The sequence below is a fragment of the Lactuca sativa genome, chromosome 1, assembly GCF_002870075.4.
Source record: "Lactuca sativa cultivar Salinas chromosome 1, Lsat_Salinas_v11, whole genome shotgun sequence".
NCBI lineage: Eukaryota > Viridiplantae > Streptophyta > Magnoliopsida > Asterales > Asteraceae > Lactuca > Lactuca sativa.
This window is the reverse complement of record NC_056623.2, coordinates 71,671,973-71,699,419: the sequence shown is the minus strand read 5'-3', so window position 1 is coordinate 71,699,419 and position 27,447 is coordinate 71,671,973. Positions and strand designations below refer to the sequence as shown.

At 31.3% G+C, this 27,447-nt stretch overlaps 1 protein-coding gene and 1 long non-coding RNA gene across 4 annotated transcripts; both read left to right on the top strand.

Moving 5' to 3' along the window:
• The first annotated feature begins 7,003 nt into the window (after window positions 1-7,003).
• LOC111916645 (putative HVA22-like protein g) lies at window positions 7,004-10,558 on the top strand. 3 transcript variants are annotated; one of them, XM_023912316.3, is made up of 8 exons: window positions 7,004-7,290; window positions 7,706-7,762; window positions 7,874-7,972; window positions 8,102-8,158; window positions 8,258-8,321; window positions 8,403-8,606; window positions 9,465-9,675; window positions 10,318-10,558. In XM_023912316.3, the coding sequence occupies exons 2-8, from the start codon at window positions 7,731-7,733 to the stop codon at window positions 10,323-10,325; spliced, it is 675 nt and encodes a 224-aa protein (XP_023768084.1). In that variant the 5' UTR covers window positions 7,004-7,290; window positions 7,706-7,730; the 3' UTR covers window positions 10,326-10,558. The 3 variants fall into 3 exon arrangements, with proteins under 3 accessions (XP_023768084.1, XP_023768083.1, XP_023768082.1); XM_023912315.3 differs by having other exon boundaries at window positions 7,005-7,290; window positions 10,282-10,558; XM_023912314.3 differs by lacking the exon at window positions 10,318-10,558 and having other exon boundaries at window positions 7,005-7,290; window positions 9,465-9,821.
• A 2,828-nt stretch (window positions 10,559-13,386) lies between these two features.
• LOC122197425 (uncharacterized) lies at window positions 13,387-15,369 on the top strand. Its single transcript, XR_008232010.1, has 3 exons — window positions 13,387-13,569; window positions 14,825-14,934; window positions 15,211-15,369. It is a non-coding gene; the product is annotated as an uncharacterized LOC122197425 (long non-coding RNA).
• Window positions 15,370-27,447: the final 12,078 nt, after the last annotated feature.

The window sequence follows — 27,447 nt, the reverse complement described above, 5'->3', positions numbered from 1 at the left end:
AATGTTTGTTGGGCTAATGCCATAAAAGCCCCCTAAATTTTCAGAAAATGTTCGGTTATGTCCTAAGTCCATTCTTTTGTCCATAGTAACTGTATATTTACGCAAAAATTGTCATAATTGCCCTCTTTTTCGATTTTACCCTTCTATGGCATCGGGGTATGTTTGGTTCTAACCTGACCATGACTACCTATCCAATCCATTCCCCTTCCCTCACACAATGACACCAGATGCCGACGCTACCAACACCACCGTTGAAATCCTCCTCTCAATCCGTCCATGGTTCGACGACTTCCTCTCCTCCTTTACTCTCCCTTCTCATCTTCATCTTAACCCTAATTCTCCGCCCAATCGTTCCTCTTCTTCTCCGGATACGAACGTTAATCGTTTTCAATTTCGATTTCGAGTTCGGCCATCATTTGGTTCTCATTTCGTTGATCGTGATTACGATTGTTGCGGTTGCTGTCGTCGGAGTTTGGTGGAACCTCTTTAGCTCGATTCTGATCGCGGCTCCTCGGTGAGCTTACAGGCGAGTTGCCATATGGAGTTTTGCTTTCTGGTGTTGATGAAGATGGAGATTCACGAGGAGCCTACATATAGGTTTGATGAAATTTTGAAGAACAAATTCGATTTGATTCTAACAATACTATTGCTTGTACGATTTTTATATACATGTAAATTGATTGATGATTGATGATTATGTCACTGTGTTGTTTCAATGGCTATTTTTGTTTCATAAGATCTCATGTTTGTTGCTTGTGGATTGTGAATTCACGGATTATGAATTGTGATCCAATTAGTGTTCTTGTTGGCAATTACTGCATTCACATAACACTGAAACTCAAACTCAAACTCAAAATTGGATTATCGATTGAATCAAGTTCAGGATCTCTCAAGTTGGAATTTTATCTGCATGCGATCTTCGGGAAAAATTGCAACATGTTATATACCAAGCAAACCAAACGCACTCTAATCCTATAACCAAACATCCCCTAATGCCATAAAATGGCAAAATCAGAAAATATGGCAATTATGACAATTTTTGCACAAATGTGCGGTTTTTGTGAACACAAAAATGGACTTAGGACATAACCATAACCGAATTTTTTTTGAAAGTTTGGCATTACCCATGTTTGTTCGTCACTTTTTATGCACTCACATATGACAATTAACAACAAATAACCAAGTTTTAACAATCCACAAATAATAATAGATTAAATAAAAGGCATGATTACCTTTTTACCGGCGGCGACAGGCGGAGTAGGGCTGAGAGCGTGCGTTTTATATTTCTTGAGGCTTGGGTACAGGTCAATTAAAATAAAAGGCCTCTTAAACTATTTCATAAAATAGAAAGGTGTGACACACACCTATCACACATAAATAAATAACGTAGTAAAGTTAAATTAAAAAGTAGATTTGTGTATAAAGAATCGATACAAAATATGCAATGAATTCGGTGTTCATGACAAAGAATTATATGAAAATTGAGATCTTAAGGTTGTTTTATAATCAACTATATCAATGGCATCCTAAGATGTATATGTTGTAGTACATGCAACCGTATTACTTTTATAAAAAAAATGGAACAATCTTTAGGTCATGTTTTGTTAATATCTAGAAATTTGGATTAAATATAAATATCATTGTATAAATTTTTTGTTATTTTTAACGGACGACCTTCAAAATATTGGATAAAATTAGGATTTGGAGGTTTATAGCAATTGCCCTTTTTGTGAAAAATGGTATGACGGTCACCTGTTACAATCGCCAAATCCATTTATCTTTGAGGCTCGAACTTTAAAACGTTTTTGTTGCATTATTTTAAACATGTTTAGGAAGCAAAATACTTTCATTTTCCACCTTAATATCGAAACAAAGTGTGAAACTCATTCTTTTGAACAAAGCCAAGGAGTTTCAAATTTTAGGGTGTCATTCAATGATACGTCATGACGAAAATACATGATATGAAAAGAAATTGGGACGAAATCGAAATTCGAATTCGTGTTCGTGTTAAGTGTAAAAAACACGACATCGTGTCGTGTTCAAAACTCGACAAAAAATTGACACAATTTAGCATGTGTTTGTTGTGTTATATATCATTAAATATTAATTAAATAAACTAACAATTATACTATGTTATTTTTGTCGTGTTGTTTCGTGTTTTAATCGACTCGTTTTCGTGTTAATGAAATAAACATGACATCATGTTGTGTCGTGTTCGTTTTACATACAAACTTGTCTTGTCGTATAGTGTCAGACAAAAACACGAAAAGATTGCCCGATTTTAGACCCCTACTTGATTTTAAATATGTATAAATATATATGTAACATCCCCCTCTGGCACGTATCACAATATTGTCCGCTTTGGGCCACTCGGCACGAGGACTTCCCAGGGGGTCACCCATCATGGTACTACTCTCGCCCGAGCACGCTTAACTGCAGAGTTCTTATGGGATCTGCTGCCCTCACGGCTTTAAAACGCGTTGTGATAGGGAAGGTATCCACACCCCTTATAAGGAATACTTAGTTCTCCTTCCCACCCGATGTGGGATCAGATCTAACCCACTTTTTTTAAGTGGGTTAGATCTGATCCCACATCGGCTGGGAAGGAGAACTAAGCATTCCTTATAAGGGGTGTGGATACCTTCCCTATCACAACGCGTTTTAAAGCCGTGAGGGCAGCAGATCCCATAAGAACTCTGCAGTTAAGCGTGCTCGGGCGGGAGTAGTACCAGGATGGGTGACCCCCTGGGAAGTCCTCGTGCCGAGTGGCCCAAAGCGGACAATATTGTGATACGTGCCAGAGGGGGATGTTACAATATAGACCTTCGAAATAACAAAATCTAAAAGCTAGATTATAACCATAATAAGGGTTTATGTCATGATTTAGCAACCAACTATAACATATGTGTTCATTTTTTAAGAATGACAAATCTAATATACTCCTAATTCCACATATGTATCAGACGAGGCTTGAATCATGATTTCAAGAATGGAGGGTAAATGTTTGTCAAAATGTACCATTATACACTTGTTATAACCAATGTTATAACATGTTTTATTGATTATCTGTACCGTTTACATCCTGATTTACCAATTATTTTGTATGTGCTTGTTTAGTCATTTTTTTTATTGTAAATGAGGTGGAGGAAGCAAAAAAATATTACACCATAACAGGTAAATAAAAACATAAAAACATAAAAAATGAATTGCTAAACATGATCATAAAGCAAACCAATTTGTAAATGCTCATAGCTTCCAATTCTTCAAATAAAGTGTTTCCCCAACCTTAAAATCAACCCAAAAAGGTTTTTGAACGAATAACACACACACACACACATATATATATATATATATATATATATATATATATATATATATATATATATATATATATGTGTGTGTGTGTGTGTGTGTGTGTGTGTGTGTGTCGAAAACAAAGAAACCGCATCACTACCAGGTCATTGTCGCATCATGGAAGTCGAGAATCCACAATATACACAAACTCATCAGCAGGGGTGCAACACACTTATTAAAGAGGTGTGACACGCTTCTTCAATTTTGGCTGTGTTTCGTTTTTGTCCTTATCAGCTCAAATCAGCTCCAATTCTTTCATTTGCTCATCAGCTACGAATATAACATTTAAGATTTATTTATTAAATAATTGTTTAAAATATACAACTAAGACAAATTTTCATAGAATGTCCTCAAGCTTTTTCGTTTGTCCCTAAACTAGTACAAACGAAACTTTTTTGTTTTTGCAATGATGGTCCCTATGGAGCAAACCTTGTCGTGAATGTCTGTTAGATGAATCCGTTAAGTTGAAAGAATTTGAATAATGATTATTTTCTGCCATTTTATGAAACTTGCCTAAGTACCATTTGTGAAATTTTAAATAAGTCTATTAAATCTTGTATTAATTACAAAAAATCAAATAAAAAGGCAAAAAAACTAAAACATATATTTATAGAAATAAAAAGTTAAAACTTATAAATTTTAATTATAATGCAAATATGTTTTATTTAACATATATATAATTTTTGTTGTCTAGACTTTATCTAAAGTATTCAAACTACAACACATCATTAAATATTTTTGTTTTGTATTTTTATCTAAAAATATTATAAGTATAAAAACATCATTTTATTATTTTTAATTTTTACATTATTTAATTTTTAAGATTTAGCTTCATTTATCTTATACAAATATTTTTATTTTTATGAAAAAATATGATGTGTTATTATAAAAATAATAATATGTTGGTATGTTATTTTAAAAATATAAGTATGCTGTTTTGAATTAAAGATAAAAATATGTTTCCGTTTGGGTTTTATAATATAACTGCGATAAATTTTACATTGGTTAGATATAAACATTTTATTTTAAGGTTTAAAAAGTTATTTAGTTTTATCAAATTTTGAATATCTCCCTTAATAAAGACATAAACTTTAAAAAAAAACGTATGTTCGTTCCTACCTGCCTACACATGTTAATAGGAAAATCTCCAGAAAAGTCTCAATATACAAAAAGTTAAAAAGTCGAGACTTTTCTGTTAAAAAATATAATTTATGACTTTATTAAAAGATTTCTCAAAATATTGAGACTTTTCTGGATATTTCTCAATGTTAATATGACACGAATTTATGTTTAATTCGTTTTATTTAATGGGAAATAAAATGTTTTATGTTTAAAAGGTTTGTGTTTCAGAAATAATATTGTATCATATTTTTTATTAAAAAAAATATTTGTATAAGTTATCATTTGTGAAACACAAACATAAACCTTTTAATCATATAAAATATAACTATAATTGTATAAGTTATTATACAAATATATTTATTTCTATAACAATATGATAGATTATTATTTCTAAAATACAAGTCTTTTTAACATATAAAATATTTTTATTTACCTTTAAATAAACTGAAGTAAACGAAATTAGTGTCATATTATTCACATGGTTAATTATTTTAACATATGTAGCAGTGTAGTTAATTATTAGTTTTTATATATAAATAATTTATGTTTTTTTTAAGGAATCTATTAAAAATTTGATAAAACTAAATAACTTTTTTAAAATTTAAAATTAAAAGTTTATATCTAACCAATAGAAAAATTACCCTACTCATATTATGAAACCAAAATCGAAACATATTTTTATATTTAACTCAAAACCACATACTTATTTTTTTAAAAATAAAATAGCAACATATTATTATTTTTATAATAAGGTCTTTTTTTAATAATAACAAATCATAATTTATCATAACAATAAAATATATTTGTATAAGAAAAATAAAGATAAATCGTAAAAATTACATAATGTAAAAATTAAAAAGTAATAAAATGATTTTTTTATACTTCAAATATTTTTAGATAAAAAATAGAAAACGAAAATATATAAGATGAATTGTAGTTTGAATATTTTAGATCAAGTACAGATAAAAAATATTTATATATTAAATAAAAGATATTTGCATGGTGAATAAACTTTATAAGTTTTAATTTTTTATTTATAAAATATTATATTTTCTATGTTTTAGTTTTTTTTTTGCCTTTTTATTTTATTTATGGTAATTAATACAAGATTTAAAAGACTTATTTAAAAATTAACAAATGATCCTTGAACGAAATTTCACAAATGATTTTAGGCAAGTTTCATAAAATGACCGGTTATTCAAAATTCTTTCAATTTAACAAATTCATTTAACTGACATCCACGATAAAGACCATTTATATGCGATGTTTGCTCTGTAAGGATTATCCATACAAAAAAAGATTTCATAAGAACTAGTTTAGGGACAAACGGACAAAACTTAAGAACCATCTGTGAAATTTTGTTTATAACTAATTATGGCGACACCCGAAGACATACTATATTGAGAACATTCCATGAACAATGATGTTGTCAATCTACAAAAATATTACTTGTACTTATTTTTAAAAATAACTTTTAGAGCATCTTCGTTCCAAAAAAATAAAATCCTTCATGCATCTCCGATGCAAACTTTATTTTTTATAGTTTTTTTATTTGTTTTGACTACTTAACATCACTCAACACCATTACCCATGGGAGATGATAATTTTTTATGTTTCAATACTGTTGGGATAAGTTTTTATGTTTTTGATCTATAGTCAATATACAATAATGGTTTGTTTGTCCATGTAACATTTTTTTTAGAACGATAAATATATTCTACTCCTAAACTACTCCTAATTCCATCTATGTTTCTCATGAGACTTGAACCTCAACCTCTAGGAAGAATGGCAACACTTGATACCGTTGTTTTAGTTTTAAATAATTTTTATTTTTGATATATATTTATTTCTATTAAATGTTATAAACGTTTATATATTACAAACCATAGTAAAGTTTAAACATTTATTAAAATATATTGTGTTTAAAAACAGCTAATTAATTAAATGAAAGAGTTTTCATATATATTTTAGATGTGCGTAGATGAATTAGTTTTATTTTATTTTATTTTAAATGACAAATAAGACTTGAATCCTCAACTACGAGCAACACTGGATACCGTGGTACTAGAAGCTGTTAAAATCATAAAAAATATTATTGCAAAAATTAATAATTAAAGATGTAATTTAATTAAAGATCAAAATTAATAAAATTGTGAATGACAATATCTTTTAAATCATTAACTTCAATTTATCATTGGAGATGTATAATACTCCCTTCATTCCAAAATTATAGTCCATCTTTCTTTTTTGGTTTGTCCCAAAATAATAGTTCACTTCTAAAAATAAATAACATTTTTACCAAAAGACTCTCTCATTATTAATTAACAAACTAAGCATTTAATGAAACATTAAATATAAAGTAAGGACAAAACTGTCATTTTATTATATAAAATTAATAATAATTAATGTTTTTTCTTAATCTTTGTGTTTTTTGTCATTGAATAATAATATTGAGACGAGTGATATATCTTTTAAACTTTTTCAAAGTTATAAACTTTGGTACCTAATCATGAAAATTATAAATGAATAAGTTTTGAAGTTGAGAACTAAGCAATGTAATCAGCAATCACCATCTCCCAAGCATACATCCCCTCCCTTGTCGTCTCCTGTGCGTTTTTTGGGCCCCTTCCACTAAATACTCACACACAGCACCAGCCATAGTTTCATACATAAAACAACCATCTTCATCATCGTCATCATCTTCTTCTTCAGTAAATATCCTTTCATTTCAAGTTTCTCTGATCGATTTCGCCAATTTTATTGATCTGCTCAAATTCCCAGATAGCATCAACGAATCGTTTCCTGCTTACAAAGGTAATGTTCTTCCTGCTCATCAAGAGATCCCCATTAAAGATCGTTTCATCTTATCTACAACAAAATGTGCTTCTCTTTCTCTTTCTCTTTCTGTTTCTGATTGCGTTTTTTTAATTTGAGTACACTCACTACGCGAATGGAAGTTAATTGGAGTTGATTATCTTCATTTTCTAATCAGATTCGATTCGAATTAATCGGGTTATGGATACTTTCTGTAAAGATTAAAGCAAAAAAAGTAATAATCATCCAATCTCCTCTCATTGTTCCAATCATTTCAATTCATTAGCAGAATTACTTTATAGAATCATCTACCATGGTTGGGTATGAATCGAATTTAGGTTATAGTTCTACAAAAATGTTGTTAAATTTGATGAACATCCCAAAACCTATTTCTTTCTTTCTTTCTATTTTGCAGCCAATTTAGCCGAAATTGTGAGAAGATGCTGGGAGGACTCCTCACAACCACTCTTGTGTAAGCAACTTCCTTTCATCAAATCTCAAATTTCGGACGAAAACTCACAAGATTTAAGTTCTGGAAAGTGGGTTTTAGGTCAACTTTTCTGATGTTTGTTTATGGGTTCAGGTTAATTCTTGGATACGCATATCCAGCTTTTGAGTGCTTTAAAACCATTGAACGACGTGGTTCAGATAACGCAGAATTAAGATTTTGGTGTAAATATTGGTAAAACATTATTCTCTTGCATCTTCCACAAATTCAAGAATTGAAATATTTCAATTTTTGTTTTGATTAGTTATTTGTTCATGTCTCAATCTTTGATTTGTTGCTTATGAATTTATGATTTCTTTTCAGGGTCCTAATCGCAATACTTACAGTTTTTGAAAGATTCGCGGATATATTCGTTTCATGGTATGTATCAATAAACTTTTGTATACTTAATTGTTATTATTTGATTATTTGATTATTCTTTATATGTATATAAATCATTGAGTGAAAAATGTTTGATAGGGTACCAATGTATTATGAAATGAAGCTAGGGCTTATTATCTACTTATGGTATCCTAAAACCAAGGTAAAAAAAATGACTGTATTTTGTTCTATAACATTTTACTGTATTTAATTTCTAAAAAAGGAAAGTTTACGGGTGTTTTAGGGAACAGGGTATGTATATGAAACCTTGTTGAGGCCATTTTTATCGCGACATGAGACCGATATAGAAAGACATTTAAATGAAATGAGAGCGAGAGCATATGATGTGGCGATTCACTATTGGAACAATTCTTCGGAGTTGGGACACGCTAAACTTTTAGAGATTTTACAGTATATAGCTTCGCAACCTACAAGACCAAGATCCGAGGTACCGTTTTTTTCCTTGTTTTTTACAAAGAAAACTACTAAACTAAAACTAAAGAAGTCGTCAAGTCGATAGGGTGATACTTGTTTTTTTATATAGTTTCTGTGTGTATATTGAACTTCTATATTACCTTTGGAGATATAATAAATAGTTTTTTTTTACAATAGAATCCTGAATTAGTTAAGATCCTGGTTGGATGAAGATTTGTTCATCCAACCTAAACATTTTTAGCCACTATCGTTGATTGGATGAAAATCATCCAATCATAAGCTCTACAAATCATGGTGGTGGCCGGTTTATGTTGGCCACCACTCCACTTCCTCATTTAGTTGGATGATGTTTGATATGAATAATCTAATATCATCCAACTAAGTAGGTTGGTTGAAAATCAACCAACCAAGATTACAAATTATGATCATTGCCTATTTTAGGGAATGGCACTACTATAGTGAAAATTGTATATCGTACATTGTAGATAAGCCGGTATCAAATTTGACAAGGATACAGAGTCCGCTCAAAATAATGTGTTAAAAGACAAGTAACACCGAGTTAACTCGATAATAATTTGATTTCAAGACAACAAAAAATTAGAAGACTAATAGTAGTAGCGATTTTTAATTGACTGATCGAATGATTACAAAAAAATTATATTAAAACAACGCAAAAAAAATGTGGATTAGGAAGATTCGTATAGACATTCTTATAGCTCATTACGTGATTATGGGTTCAAGATTACATAAAAAATTGGTAATTAAAATGAACAACAAAATTACATATTGGGCCAAATAATGTGAACAATCAATTTCCCTCCTTTTTATAATGGTACAAAACCCTAACGATTTTTTTTTTAAATTTGTATAGGGACCGCGAAATTATGAAAACTTTGGTGACAGAAGTCCTCCGCCGCCACCTTCTCCTCCGGTTGCTCCAACCACAACTCCTCAGCCTGATCAGGCTGAGGAGAGAGTGATACCGACTGCTCCACCGATGCCGAACATTAGTCGTCGCCACCCTTCAAACCCAGGGGAGTTGGAGACCCCTGGATCTCCAAGTGGACCCCCTTTGAATCCCGGTGAGAAAGAACCTGTTTGGCTAAGGTTCAAACGATCACAGGGACTATGAGTTTTCGACAAACAATTCGTACATTTATTGTTGTATTATGTTGAATTAATAATTATATTAGACTTCCGCACTTAATAATTAAGTCAGTTAGGGCTAGTTGATAGTTTTTGATTGAGAAGATCTGATTAAGTCTAAACCAGTGATACTCAACTTTTTGTCCGACTAGTAAGAAGTCATATAGAGGCTATAGGACTGAATGATAGGCTTCTAAGTATGATGTTAAACAATTTGAATTTAATCAACTCACGGCGACCCCTTAGGCCCAGTAAGTCATTGCAACTTATTGTTAAAAAAACAATTTTACAAAGCAATAGCGTATTAAATAGTATGCCACCCTAAAAAAATATTTTGGAAGAATTGTCGTTATAAATATCAATCACGATTAACTCACTAAAAATATAAATCGCACTAAAAACATCATGAGCTTATACGAAAGTTTGATAGTTGTTAAAAATAATGATTAATGACATAACTTTTATGTGAAAGTTTGAAATGGAAGTGAAAGGCTTAATAAAATAATTACTTATTGTGTTTTTTTTTTCCTTTTTTTTTGTAGAGGCAAAAGTTGAATAAAAAAAAATTATCGTGGCAGATTTGTGAAGAAAGAGGTTGAAAAGGTGGAGATACGAATAGAACTATACAAGGATTGCGGGGCCACGCTGTGGAAATACAAATTACAAAGGTTACTCGTGTACCATATCACATTTTATTTTCTGATTATTTTGTTTTCTGTAATCAACTAAATAAGTGATGAAAGTTTGTTTTTTCTTTTTCTTTTTTAAATTGTTTTGTTTGAAATTATAATGTGTGAATATAAAAATATGTTTTCTTAATTTCTTTATTATTGGTGTTATAAATAACTAAAAGTAGTTATCAAATAATTATAATTAAATATGGATAAAGAATTGTTGAAATTGTCAAAGTTTGAGTTCCGGCAAACCCAACGGCCACACAATCCAGATTATGATACAACTCGCAAGAATGTTAGCAAGGAAATAACACCCAAAAGAGTAGGACCAACAACTAGCGTAACCCCAACCCAACTAAGGGGTTGTTTGGAAAACATCTAAATGGTTTCATTAATAGCCAAACTTTGAATCGATAGATTCAGAGCTTTTTGATACTCCATTTAACTGCCTTTGAATTGGTCAACATCTGTTAAGGGTTTCGCCACAACAAGACTCCACCTCCGTCCTCCTCCGGCGCCATCCACCTCCGCCCTCCTTCAACACCATCCACCTCCGCCTTTCTCCGAGGACCCCAATGTGGTAACAAATAATTGATTTTATTTATGCGTGTACTGATTTTCTTTGAGAACCGTAACAAACAGCCTAAAAAATATGATGTGCTTGATTTTGCTTGAGAGCTATAACAAATCCACCCCCTCTTCACACGGCAAATCTAATTTTGCTAGAACTAGTTTGTGCTTGAATTTCCTAGAATTGATTTGTTCTTGAATTGTAGGCCTCCAATGTTTGTCTACAATCAAGTTGAAAGGAACTAGTTGATAATATTGAAGCATTGAAGAAGATTATTGGAAGTGAATAAAGGACTATAATTGGTAACATGTTTTTTTTTTTTTTTTTTTTTTTGTCTATATTTCAGTTTTTATTACCAATTTGAAGTTATTTATATCCATTTCTCCACTATGATGATTAACAGCGGACACATCTTGTAGTGTGAACTCGTGATGTGTTTTAATTTGTTGTATTTTTCCCTGTATTTGATCCGCTATATGTTGGCTTATTTTTTGTGGAAATATTACAATTAATAGTAAGGTTCTTTTGGGTTACATACAAGGATAACAATAAACAACTGATAACACGAGAAAATTATATGGACCTGATTCATTAACTAATTAAATGAAAATCTGATGATCTAGAAGGTTCAAGATAAAGGAATTGGAAATACAAATAATTACCAACCCAATCTTGAAACCCTAACCTTTAGAAGAATGTGCGGCGCGTAGGCCCTCTATGCGGCATGTAGGCGTCGATTTCAACTTCTGGTTTATGGCGTTTAGTGTGTTCGTCCATGGGTGAAGTGAAATGTTGTTGGTCTCTTTCCTTGGGTGCGACTATGAAAGAAGAGATCTTCATTGGGCTCTTAGCACTAATTATTCAATCAAGATCCATGAAGGTTTCAACGGCTACAAAGGTATGTATTCTAGCAAGTTTAAGTTGCAATTGATTGGCACAACATAGATCCTTGTTTGGTTTGTGAGGTTAATGTTTAAGTTGTTTCCATTGTGTGCTTTTGTGGCATTTTTAAATCCCTCATAATCCAACAATGTCCTACATGCAAATATTATTCATAAAGTTATATGCCAAGGAAAATGCAACATGACATGATAACTTAACAAAAACTTAATATTTAATTAATGGTAACAACAATCATCTAAGTCTCATATTTAAAGATCTTTGGTGAATCTTTGACTACACAATATTTAGTTGGAAGAATTTGGGTTGCGGTAGACTTAAAACATGTGGATGATATGGTGGGTAATCCATTGATTCGTTTTCAAATCATGACACTACTATGTCTTTGTGACCATGAAAGTTCGTCTGCAATGACTCCAACACATGATACATAGCCTTATGTTCGAAACAGTAATTAGTCGTTTGTAGAAATTGGCCTGAAAACCGTCATTAGAGAAGTTCAATTTCCAAAAAAAAATGATTTGATTGGTAATTCAACACCATTGGAATGAATACTTTTTTTTTCTTTTCATTTAACTACTAAATAGATTTGTTTTTAAAATTTTAGATTTTATAAATATAACTCTTATCATTTAATAATATTGTATTTTACCCTTTTATCGCATTTCAAATTTAAATATTTCTTATTTCTTATTAGTTAATTTGTTTTACTAAATCTAATAATATTGTATTTCTAAAATATTAAACTGATGACGAATGTATAATATCTTAACTGCAGTTTTTATTTTTATAACTATAACATAATTTTTTCAATGCAATTTTATTATACTTAATTTTCAAATATTTATTATTTTCTCTATTTTAACTAAACCACTTTTATAAGAAAAATGACATTGTATCGCAACAAAATTTTTGTTTTGTTTCAGATTGGTCCAAATTGATTTTTCTTTTTTCTTTTCTACACAATATGTCACTAAAGTTGTGACAACCGGCAAAGTTGTGACAACTGGCAGTTCTGGATCAGCAAAAGTCAAAGAAGTCAACGGGTTAGAACGTAAATCGTGATTTATCCCTTGCTTCTAGGGTTCTCGACTTAGGACCCAAAACATAGCGATTTTGGTTAGTACTTGGACCGAAATCACCATGTGATCTCGATTGGTACATGGACCGAAATCACCTTGTGAATTCGGTGGTACTAGACAGAAATCACATGTGATTTCGGTGACTCTATAAGGTTTTCGGTGGGAAAGAAGAAGAAAAGATAGTTGACTTTGTGACATGATATTTCATCATTTTCAACACAAAAGATTACCCAACGTATATCAAGGCTTTTATCAAACAAATAACAAGGCAAACCTCACCTCACCCCTCCTTCTTTAAACACAGCCGAGAACTCCTCAAACCCCCTACCATCTTTAAGTTCTTCACCTTTCCTCTTATGAACAAATCCAAGCTCTTCCTAGATAAACTTTTCCAAGTGGTTCTTGACAATTTGGTAAGTGTTTTCTTCATAATCTAGTGTTTCTACACACTTTCATGTTAGTTTCATCTCATTTACACACATTATTATGTGTCAAAAATCATAGGATAATACCATCTTCAAAGAGTTCTTCAACCACCTTCAAGTGTTCTAGGCTTGAAGATCTTCACAATCATATCTTTATTCAATCACAAACACACTCAAGGTGAGTTTATACCCCTTATTTTTCGAGATTTTCATGTTTTAGAGGGGGGGGGGGGGGATACAAGTAAATATTGTATAATAATTTAAGTTATTATACGTGCTTCATCTCTTTGTTATGTGTAAAATATTATTTGCATGAAATATGGTTACTACTAGTTATTTAAACCTTTATATGTGTTATGATAGTTTGAAGTACAAAACTATGCAAATCAAGTATAAACATGCCATATTTTCTTGAGGTTATAAACACAAACTATAAAAACAAGGATTTTTGTGAACATAATATGTTTTTCTAGCAAAAATGATAATAACTAAGTTATGGCACCATTTTTATGGGTTTTGACCAAAAATATGTTGTTTTAAACATATAAAGTTAACTCTACTTAAATATCTCAAAAAGGTGAAAATAAGTTTTTTCTAAGTTATTTTTCACTATTACTTGTTATTGTCGTTAAAAGAAATGCCAAAAACTAGGAAAATATGGTTTTACCATACCAAAAGTTCTTATACTTATGTAGATGTAAATTATATGATATAAACCTTTAAAACATCTAAACATGTTATCTTTTATATATATATATATATATATATATATATATATATATATATAAAATAGACACAACAACACATTTACAATAAACCATAATAGATATAGTTTATGGGGCATAACACTATTTTACCATTTTTGGGATGACCAAATAATAATAATAATAATAATAATTATTATTATTATTATTATTATTATTATTATTATTTGAACCGGCAAATACAAATATACTAATGTACTTCTAAACTAACACCTAATTCCACCTATGTCCACGACGGGACTTGAACCCTCGACCTCAAAGAGGGAGGGCACCACCTGATACCGCTGGGTTAGAAGCCCTTTGGTATAATTATTTTACACTATGAAATTTCTATGGAAAGATAACATTTTCTATGAAATAATTATTTAAAGGTATAATTATTTTAAAGGTATAATTATTTAAAGGTATATTTTTTGAACAAGTAATTATTTAAAGGTATAATTATTTTACACTATGAAATTTCTATGGAAAGATAACATTTTCCACTCACAAAAGGGTTTTAATTACACTACACGTAAATCGTTAATACACTTTTTGTGAGACATCGTCTTCACGTACCAACCAGGGTACCTACAAAAGTCATGTATTGTAACTAGAGTCTCGCTAAGAGAGCGTGACACTTGTGTATAGATCTATATGAGATTGACAATCCCGCACCTAAACTGTTAGGTACAGTTAGAACGGCAGGTCTGGGGTGACAAATGTCTAACATTCCGCCGTCTGAAGAACGTTGTAACATACCAACTAGTCGCTAGCATGGTTAAGATAACTCACATGAGGTATTAACAATACATTTGATTTACGGGGATATCATATATTCAATTAGTTCTATATAAAGATGAAACTTCATAATACTATTCTCTAGTACAACACTACTTACATTTTTTTGGTCTTGGGTTTAAGACTTACAGTTCATTTTTAAAGAAAATAATGGATTTTCTGAAAGTACACTCTATCATTTTTCAAGGAAAAGCTGCCAATTTCTCTCATACAAAACGCTTATGAACTCACCAACTTAATCGTTGACACTTTTTCAAAATCACTTGTATTCTCAGGAAATCAGTGAACAAGTAACCAAAAAGGTTTTGAGGATGGGGTGTCGCAGCGTCGCACCATTTTTTTGTCATATGTATATGGTATCAAGTAAACAATGTTTTGGATACAATGTAAATTTCTTAATTATCAATATGATGGTTGTATGGCTTTGATCACTATTATTCATTTTGTTATGATATTGTACATGAATTCATCCACCCTCATACCTTTCTGCCGTTCTGGTTTGGGGGTGTGACAAAATTGTAAAATCGATGTGAATTAAATTATTATGAAACAAATGAAACGGAGTTTCTAGCTAATTGATATTTACTTAAATAAATATATAAATTTGTAATGCCATGTAATATTGATGCTAGAAACAACGCTTAGCCACTACCATCATGGATCTTGGGAAGAAACTGTTGGAAAATTTTAGTATAAATATTTATACTTTTACTAACTTTGGACATATATAAATATATACATATGTTGTATATATAATTAACTCTAAGTGAGTTTGTGTTCTCCTTTGTGAGAACTTCGAAACGATATAACATATGTCCAAAATGAAGGATATGTGAATGAGATATCGATACTCAAAGATGTGTATTTGAGAATAAAGTTAACAAAATAGATGAATGTGGGAATGAGTCCCACATTGGTAGAAAGACCAAACTAAACCAGTTTTATAAGCTTGAATGCATGAAAGGATTACAAGCTTGTGTCTATGATTTTACTTCAAGTCCTACCCACACGCAGGGCGGGGTGCAAATATTGGATTTCGTTTATAAAAACCATCGAGCTTGTGCATTGGCGTGACATGCGGACACGAATGCAACTCCGAAATCCAAAAACTCGGGCCCGTGTAACCCTCATCATACATACTTATAAAGCTGACATATTTTCTTGAATCTCATGCATTTGAAACCCCCCTTTTTAACTTCCTTTCACCATATTCATTTGAAACTCCCATGACTTATCAATTTCTTTACAATAATATTATAAATAAGTTAAATAATGTTCTATAAACAAGAAAGGGTGTTTTATTATAATGTCTTCATCCCACATCAATGGTGAGAGTAAACAAGAGAATGTTTCCTCTTCTATAAATAGGAAAGGTTGTGAAATGTTTCAAAGGGACCAAACCATGAGAACTTCCTCATGCTTACCTTTGTAGGATTTTGAAGGTATTATTTGGTGAGATTGTCTATATTGGCAAGTGTCCAATTAACTTTTAGAATTCCAAAAATGGTTTTGAACCGAATTTTTTCAGGTTTAAACTGTGTTTCAGTTAGAAAAAAATTATGTAGTTGGGTATATTGAGTTGAACCGGAGTTGGATCAATTTGGACCGATAAAGGAATCATTTTCCTTTCACAACAAACATTTGAAACTCCCATGATTTTTCAAATTATTTATAATAGTATTATAAATAAGTTACATAATTTTATATAAATATAAAAAAGCATCTACCTAAACCTAAAATTATAACTGTTTGAAAAATCACTTTGATTCAAAAGCACGAAATATATACAAACCGGTTTTCACTAGAAAAAAAATATGTAGTTTGGTATATTTAGTTGAATCGGTCTGAGTTTGATCTATTTGAACCATAAAAGAAGCATTTTCCTTTCACTACATACATTTGAAACTCCCATGATTTTCAAATTGTTTTCAGTGATATTTTAAAAAAGTTACATAATGTTATATAAATATAAAAAAAACATCTACCTAAAAATAAAATTATAATTGTTTGAAAATTCGATTTGATCAAAAACACGAAATATATACGCAGATTATATTTTATAAATGAATACTTTTTATAATGAACTTTTGAATCTTGAAAATATATATAAACAAGCTTTCTATATTAAGTACCTAACTGAATTTATGATTTTAGAATTGAAAAAAAAATTATTCAATAAGAACTTACTTTTTTGGATAGCAACTTACGAGATTATAGAAAAATAGAACTATTGAACAATAAAGAAAGGGTGTTTTACTAAATAAGTTGAATAATGTCTTATTAACAAGAAATCGTGTTTTATTACACTGTCTTCATCCCACATCGATGGTGAGAGTAAACAAGAGAACGTTTCCTTTTCTATAAATAGGAAAGGTTGTGAAATGTTTCAAAGGGACCAAACCATGAGAACTTCCTTATGCCTACCTTTTTAGGATGTTGAGGGTATTCTTTGGTGAGATTGTCTTTATTGGCAACTGTCCATTTAAGTTTTAGAATCCTGAAAATGGTTTTGAACAATATTTGTTTAGGTTCAATCAGAGTTTCAGTTGAAAACCCGTTATGTAGTTTGGTATATTGAGTTGAATCGGTCTGAGTTTGATCAATTCTGACCAATAAAGGAATCATTTTCCTTTCAGCACATACATTTGAAACTCCCATGATTTTTCAAATTGTTTCTAATAATATTATAAATAAGTTACCTAAACATAAAATTATAATTGTTTGAAAAATAAATTTGATTCAAAAACACAAAATATATACAAACTGGGTTTCAATAGAAAAAACGTTACGTAGTTTGGTATATTAAGCTGAATCGGTCCGAGTTTGATTAATATGGACCGATAAATGAAGCATTTTCCTTTCACCACATACATTTGAAACTCTCATGATTATTCAAATTGTTTATAATAATATTATAAGTTACATAATGTTATATAAATAGAAAAAATCTACCTAAACATAAAATTATAATTGTTTGAAAAATCACTTTGATTCAAAAGCACGAAATATATACTCGATATATTTTATAAATGAATTCATTTTATAATGACATTTTGAATCATGAAAATACATATAAACAAACTTTCTATATTAAGTACCTAATTGAATTTATGATTTTAGAATTTAACAAAAAGTTATTCAATAAAAACTTGATTTTTTATAGCAACTTACGAGATTACTGAAAAATAGAACTATTGAGCAATAAATTTTCTGAATAATGTTTTATTTTTATTATTTAATATTTTATTTAACAAAATGAAATTATTGGCAAATAAAGAAATGAGTTTAACTAAAATGTCTTCATCTCATATTGATCGTGAGAGTAAACAAGAGAATGTATTATCCTCTATAAATAGGAAAGATTGTGAAATATTTTAAAGAGACTAAGCCATGAGATCTTCCTTGCATCTAACTTTGTAGGACGTTGAGTGTATTCTTTGGTGAGATTGTCTTTGTCGAGAAGAGACCAATTAAATTTCAGAATTTCGAAAATGATTTTAGACCGTATCTTTTAGATTTGGATCGAGTTTAATAAGGATCTGAGTGTCTTCTGGCTGAGTTAGGCAAACTCGCTTCCATTGGAGGCCGAGTTTAAGTAACATGTCGAGTATTTGGTTGTGTTAGCCATGTTTTACAACCCCGTATGTAATACAATTTAAAGTTTTAACCTTATAAAAGACGTCACTATTATCATATGTTCTACATAATTATGGTAATATTTATGATACAAAACATTTTTTTTTTACTTTTTAAGATATAAAGTTCTCTCTATTATCATATGTTGTACACAATGATAAAATTTAAGATAGATAAAAAGATGTCTCTATTATTGTATTTTCTACATAATGATAATATTTAATATAAACGTTTTAATTTAATATGAAATTATTATTTAATAGATAACAATAACGATTTATTTATTTTTAAAAATTAATTTTTTTCTATTTTAATCATATAACTTTGTATATGCAAAACAACTTCAAATTCTAACCTTATCTCTTATAATATAGTTCAACATAATAACAATATTAAAAATCATTTTTTATATTTTTTATGAAATTATTATTTAATTGTTAATAACAATGATTTAGTTATTATTAATATAAAATATTTTCTTATATCCCACGCAACGCGCGGGAATTCGCCTAGTTTTTTCTATAAAAAAGAGACTTCTAGTGTCTTAATCAACATACAAATGAAAATACTCTTCTTCTGGCGATTCTTTTAGGCAAGTGGATATATACTCCTCCTTCTCTGTACACCTACTTTCGACGATTCTTTCAGGCAAGTGCAGTTAAAGCTTCACCCACAGGTGGCAAATATTCTAGAAAGAAAGTTTTCCTTAAATATATTTAAATCGTTGCTTACTATTCATTTTAACTTAATGTAGAATAATCAGTCATCAATCAGAGACCCATTACACGTAGAAGTTGATCGTTGCTTATTCATTCAACTACGTAAAATAGAATGAAAAACTCAAAGTTCAGTAAATCTCAAACAAATTAAGCATGCTTGTGGATAGATAGAGACATTCGGATTCTTGTAAGCAGAAAAGTGTTCGAACATCAAGTAAATTGAAAGGCTTAGACTGATTAAAACAAAGACACCAACAACTATTGTTGTCCATAGAGGTGGAGAAAACTTGAGAGCTACAACCAAATTAGAAAAATCTCCTGCTCCCAACTTGTTCATCACCAAAGATAAAGAAAAAAAACAAGGGTTTTCTCAATGAACTTACAGAGAAATCTAAATGTAAAACAATATTGATTGAGTGATTATAATGAATATTCTCCCTCAAAATCGAGAGCTTTACCCCAAATCCTAGTCAATTGGTTTGATTTGCAGTGGAGGTTCGTAAATTGGGTAGGTATATGAAGGATGAGACGACTTTCAATTAAGTTCATTCTCCATCATCTTTGCTTTCCTCATACTCTTCTGATTAGAATTCTTCAACACTCCACCTAGATTCCCCTTCTTCCTCCCGCCTCCGTCGCCACCATCATATCCATAGAAAATTTCAACGAATATCTCATCTACATCACATATGTCAAACCTAAATCTCGATATGGATTTTTTTGTGCCTCTATAAGTACGAGACGATTCATCAAGTGGCCCGATTTGAGACCTTCCTCCTTAGAGTTTCAGACCGGCAGAAGAGTTATGCACACTGGTGACGTCCAGACCTTGAATTTCAGTTGGAGGATTTGGTGCTTCTGAAGGTGTAACCTTGGAAAGGTGTCATCCGATTTCGGATGTGGAGCAAGTTGCACCCCGATTTATCGCTCACTTTAGGATTACCGACCAAGTGGGCAAGGTTGCATACTGACTAGATTTGCCTAATGAGCTCAATCAAATCCATACCGACTGGACTTGGGAGCCGGAGGACGAGATGCGAGACCACTACCCGGATTTGTTTGAGCCTGCAGACTTCAAGGACGAAGTCTAGATCAAGTGGGGGAGACTTGTGTGACAACCCGAAATTTCCATCTTGTACAGTCAATCAATTCAATCAAATTCAGACTTGTTTATGCCATCTGTTAACACTGTTTAGAGTCTGTTTGAGTGCTCTAAGCCTAGTACAATCAAGAATCGGGTGTTAGGAAGTATCTGCTTGAGTCCATTGTGCCCTAATCAAGCTTTAAACCCATTAAGAGGAGTTTACGGCCAAACCTCCATGTTTGGGATGTAAACTCATTGGTTTGGGCGTGAGCTCATGTTAAATACATGAGTTTACATCATTTTCCTCATTTCTCTTCCATTTCAATGCTAGAAACTCCATTTCTCTCTCAAGTATCATAAGATCTTCATCCCGATCTTCCAAAAAATGTAAGATTTATTTATCTTGATTTGTTGTTACATCTCTTTATCTAGTGATTGTACATGAATTCATCCATGAAATCACTTCATTTTGTTAGATCTTCAAGTGTTCTTCATTTCACCAAGAACACACACTAGTGTTTTTGGACCTTAAACACCCTTACAAGCTTCTAATATGTAAGTACTCTTACCTTAGTTTGTTTCATGCTTGAATCACTTAGTAAACACCTTGAAATCATCAAGAAATTCAAGAACATTAGGTGTTTACGGCCAAGGCAATCTCCTTTGGCAGTAAACCCTAACTTGTGGTGCAATGTTGCCACAACTCCTTCATAAGTCTTGGAACCAAGTCTAGAACACTCCCTAGTGACTTATAAGGCCTTAACTCACAAATAGGTACCTAATACCATGAGTTTACGGCCGTAAACTCATGTTGGTAATACCATTTGGGCCGTAAACTCTAATGGTTTATACCATTTGGGCTGTAAACACCCTAGTGTGGCCATACCTCCCTTATATGCAACCCTATGCGGTTTAACACTTCATGAAAAGTGTTTACTAGTCCCTAAGGCTGTTTCACTTCATAATTAGTTGTTATAAACACTAATTAGATATGTATATGTGTTATTATATGATAAATAGGATCCGTGTGTGCTCAAGTCTTCACTTGACACTTAACATCCTTCACCGATCTTTCATTCGTATCACTCACTACATGTGAGTTCATACCCCTTAATCTACCTTTTAAATGATTTTAAATGCTTTTATAGGGGGGGGGGGAATACAAGTTAAACTATATAGTTATTAATCAATCACATGTGATCAGTGTTCTAAAAGGCGCGCCATGGCGGGCGCCAAGGCGCGCCATGGCGTGAGGCGCGGCGTCGCCGTTACGAAAAGCTTCATAATGCTGCTGTTAGACGTGGCACATGGCAAGGCGTGATATGGCGTTCCATGGCGCGTTATGGCGTGTTATGGCGCATGTTTTTTCGTTTGAGACACGTTTTTTTTGCTCTTTTTTATACCTTTTCTAATCGGACATACAAGTATTATGTTTTTTATTAACTTTATGTTATTAGTTGTTGATATAACACTTCTAAAAACTAGGTATATTTGATATAAGTTTACATTTATGCGGTAATATAATTATAAATTAATACAAAACTGCCGCCTTACATCACGCCTTGAAAAACGCCATGGCTCGCCATAACTCGTTAAGCTTGAGGCTTGGCCATGCCGCCACGCCACGCCTCACACCTTTTAGAACCTTGCATGTGATTAATAACTAGATCAATCAGATGGATTCTTATACTGTAAAACTGTGTTATCAACCATCCTTGTCAAAACATCTTTATCAAACTCTTTTGTGTTAAATCTTTATCAAACTCTTTCCTATACTTCAAAATGTGTTTCAAACAAAGGATTTCTTATACTTTAGACTGTCTTATCAACAAGCTGCTTTTAAATCGTTTTATAAATTGACTTCAAGTCATAAATATTTATTATTAAACTCTTCAAATGTTTTACAAAACTTCTTTTAAACTTATAGATATTGTCAATTGCATGTCTATATATGTATAGTTATGTAAGTAATGTTTAAAGGACTTAGGACTGATAACTCGCTTTATTTCCTTTTCCTTGTTTGGATGTGGCCTGAGAGTATCAGTTATTTGTCCGAATGTCATTTAAGTATTAGTTATATATTATGTATACATATGTAGGTATAAAAGTTCTATCATTTAGTTAAATACCTTTGGGCAGCAAAGGTATACCTTCATTCATTCAACTACTAAAATTTACTAGTATGCTATTATAGGTATAGTTTAGGAGAATACTATCATATACAAGTACTATAACAGAGAATACTATAACAGAGAATACTAGACAGAGAATACTATAACAGAGAATACTATACAAAGGATACTATACAGAGAATACTATACATAGAATACTATTACTATAACAAGTATACTATAACAAGATTCAGAGATAACATAATGTGAGATACTGCTTCATGACACATCGACCATTTCGTTATGTCACGTTTTGTAACCAGAATCTCCTGGAGGGAGAACGTGAGTTTGCGTATAGATCTATACTGGATTGACTATCCTACACCTTTGTTGTTCACTACAGTGGGATTTGCAAGTCTACGGGTGGCAATGTCATTTCTTCCGACGTCTTTCATCGTCGTGTTATAGTCAGATTAGTATGGTAACAATCATATCACATTTTGCCTTAATTAAACCATTGGTTTTAAGGTAGTTATTACTTCAGTGATTAATACAAATAATACTGCAGTACACATATACATTTTCCCATTACATTCAAATTGTGATCTTCTCACATAAAGGGTAATATAAAAACTATATTTTGGTAATATTAGTCATACTTGGGAAAAAACATCCATTTTTACAGAGAAACAAACGTACAAAACGGTTGAGTCTTGGTAGAAGAATACTTTTTATACTAGTAGGAAATATAGGATTTTCTAGGAGTTTTCAAACATATACAAACATTTACTAGAAATAATTACAACATTTACAACATTTAATAGGATCATTTACAAACATTTTCAGTAAACTTACACAAACATTGACACTAAATACTTATGAACTCACCAGCTTTAATGCTGATCTACGCTTTCAAAATAACTTGTATTCTCAGGTCATCAGTAGACAGGTACAGTCGATCAGGTTTTGAGAAGACGGAGCATGTTCAAGACTCGTCTTTTATTTTGATTACTTGTTTTGGTGTCTTATTACTATTAAAGAACACACTTGTATGAAATTATACTATTAATGCAATGGATGATATTGTTGCTTATTTACTACTTTGCATTGTTGTGATATTGTACAAGACGTCCTCCGCCCCAGAACGTTTCCGCCGTTCTTGGTTTTGGGGTGTGACAACTTGTAACACCTGTTCCAGGTATTGATTTATTTTTATAACTTTTAGGGTTTACATCCTATTTAAAGAACTTATTGCGCCTCTTGTGGCCTCCCTTATCACCCTAACATCCAAAGAAAGCCCTAGATCGATCTTGAACCTTCTTGAGTGAGAGAAAGAGCCTTTGTGAGTGATTTTGGGGCATTTGTGAAGGATTCTAGAGCTTGAAGAGTTAGGAACAAGGAGAGGAGTAGTAGATCCAACATTTACTCTGTCTTGGCCATCATTTTGAGGTATAAATTCGTCACCTTGATCTCTAGTTGATTATATCCCTTTTCTTGGAAGTAAATGGCCATTTTTGGTGAATAATGGAGCCAAGCTTGGATCTGGACTTATCACAAGGACATGGTTCCAGATCTGGACCTCTCAAGGTCCCCAATAGCATAAAGTTGCTCACTTTATGCAGCCTAGCCCTTTCCATGCACAAAAACATTGTAAGAAACCTAGTTTTGAGGTTATGGACTTGAAGGGCCTTGCATGCACGTAAAGTTTGCAACTTTACGTGGTATCTGCACTAAGGGAGTTTGGATCTGGAGTTTAGGACCATAGATCCCACTAAAAAGGGCTGAACTTGGAAAGGACTGAAGGAGCTCGTCGACTCCCTTAGTTGACTCGACGACTCGGGGTAGGGTTTGCCATTTTTGGGTTTCTGGATAAGTGCAGTGAAGGATTAGGGTTTTGATCCATTCAGACCTTAGTTTTCTGGACATATGATGAACTCGACGAGTCAATAGGGTAACTCGGCGAGTTGAGGCGGGATTTAGTGGGATGGACTCGGGAGGAACTCGGCGAGTTACAAAAGGTAACTTGGCGAGTTAACGAGTCATACAGGAACTCGACGAGTTCATGGGTGCACTCGAAGAGTTGAGGTCAACATGGACTATTGACCAGAGTTGACTTTGAGAGTAATTATGGGATTATGACAAGTTAATCACTTGATGGTTATAGGATGTTGAGGAGGAGCAGTGCGTGGGACATACCTGATTCTAGCTTGTCAGTTCAACATTTGAGAAGTGAGTCTTCTCACCATACCAATGAGTCTAAGGCACCAAGGCCAACCCATTTTATGTTATGTGGATTGTTAATTAATTATGCATTATGATAATATGACATTTGCATGAAAGACCACGTGGGGGTTCCCGTGGCATGTGATATAAGACCTTGGAAGGTTTCCATGACATACTAGTATATCTTCTTGTATAGTTTTCATTATGTCTTGTTTGGTAGTGAAGACCTTGTGGGGGTTCCCAAGGCAGGGAAGTGATGGGTTTTGAGCATTCTAACACTCCTATGGTGTACATGCAACCCTATAAACCTTGGATCTATGTTTTCTCTATTATACATGCAAATATTCTATATTCCAAGGTTTCATCCTAACTAGCATAATAAGAAGTATATACAATACACGTATCTAGTAGAATGACATATTATTATTATTATTATTTTGTCATTTGTAGCCCAAATATAACAGTAATCTTACTAATGAACTACACCAGATCTTGAAGGAAACTGGAGAAGATTTGTCTAGATTACATGTTCTTGTGAATCTGGTAGTTAAGTTACTTTCTATATATCATGATCCATGATTCATGTGATGTATATGTTTTGACATTGGCTTTGCATGTATACATCGAATTCCAGATGAGAAGACCACCATTTGTATGGTGAGTTTGAATCAAATGCTGGAAGAGCATGAAAAAAAAAAGTTTTGTTACATCCTTTCATATTTCCATGTACTTTGATTTATGATTAAAAATGACATTTTTCCTGTTTGCTATGCGAAAAAGTAGGAGATTTGTATTATGTTATTGTCTTTTTCTATTTTATTTGTGGCTACCTAATACACTTTTTAAATGTAATTTGTTTTCTAGCAGAATTAGCAACACAAATCCAAACCCTCCAACCCATGCAAAGTATAGGAAACTTCTTTGGTATTTAAATATATTCTTAAAGGGCTTTCTAAGCTTTTTTTTCTTTCTTTTATTATATATATATATATATATATATATATATATATATATATATATATATATATATATATATATATATATATATATATATATATATATTGGAAAAGTTAATATACCTTAAGTGTATATAAACTTAAATACCCAAATTTATCATACAACGTCGTTTTGTATCATAATATATTTTAATTGTCCAATGTTCTCGTAATTTAACTTCTAACTTGATTTACTTCTATGATTTTTATGAATTACACATTTATCTTCCTCTTACATAATTTTCATTTTCAACTAAAATATGTAGCCTTGTAGGTGTTCGGCAAAAGGATGTGATGTAAGAGAAAAATTATAGTGAAATTTCGAAAAATTTGAAATTAAATCAAGTTAAGGGTTGAAGTTTAAAAACATTATAATGAATATATCAAACAAAACAACGTATTATAGTGTGTTTGGGTACCTAAGCTTATATACCCTTAAAAGTATATTCTTATATATATATATATATATATATATATATATATATATATATATATATATATATATATATATATATATATATATATAGGGAAATGATCAAATGAGAACACTTAAAAGGTTGAGAACGCGAGAACAGTTCTGGACCAATCAATATATAAGGGTATATTAGTAATTGTATATTTTAATTAAATAAAAATAAAATAAAATTCAATCACATCCCTTAAATTTAGGATCAGTTACCAAAAACAAATTTATATTCAATTTTTTATTTTTCTTATTAATAGAATATAAAAAATATTTTTACCAAAATTTACTTTAAAACTGAAAAAAAAATTAATTTTTTTTCTTAAAAAAATCAAAATTTTCTCGTATTTCACATTTTTTTTTTTCAAAAAATGAATAGAAATCCAATCCCAAATGAATACACTTGTATTCAAAAATGAAAATTTTATTCAAAAAACCTAATATGACTCCAATCACAAATGAATAAACTTCAATTTTCAAATTATCAAATTTACAAATAATCCAATGCCTTTTTTCATCAAATAAAAATAAAAATAGTATAAAAATTATCATTTCTTAAAAAGGTGAATACCTTTAATCATAAATAGATACACTTATTCACACATGCATACAATGTTATTCAGAAATAAATACAGTCATTCACATATGAATAGACTGATATTCACAAATAAATATGCTGCTATTCATAAATAAATACAAAGTAAAAATAGTGTAAAAATTAATATTCCTTCATAAAATGAATATATCTGATGATAAATGAATACATCGAATTATATATCATCCAACAACCAAATCACTAAATATACACACCAATTGGCTAACACAACCTTGCACTCTTTCTTATGCTTGGACTATTTCTTCACCCAAATTCACACACAAGCACCATTTCAATTCACAATAAATTTGGTACAATCAAAATCACGTCCTTCACATCTAAAAATTGATATGTCCAGATTTTCTTTGATCTTCAAGAACAAATAAAAGTACATCGAAATATAAACTGAATTCGTTTAACTCTTCCCTTGGCTTCTTCCTTCCTTTTCCAAACAAATCAACCAAACACCCCATTGAATGTTGTAACAGTAGCCGGCAACACAGTTGCCTTCCTCTTTCTTCTCCCCTCGACAGCAAGAGCACAAATGGTGCTTCTTTCCACCCATTAATCAACCAAGAATTGGATCCAACCACTTGTTTGGACCATTTAAACAAATCAACCTCAACCCAAACATTCATCAATTTTCAATCAAAACAATCAAAAGAAAACATCCCAGTTCATTATCG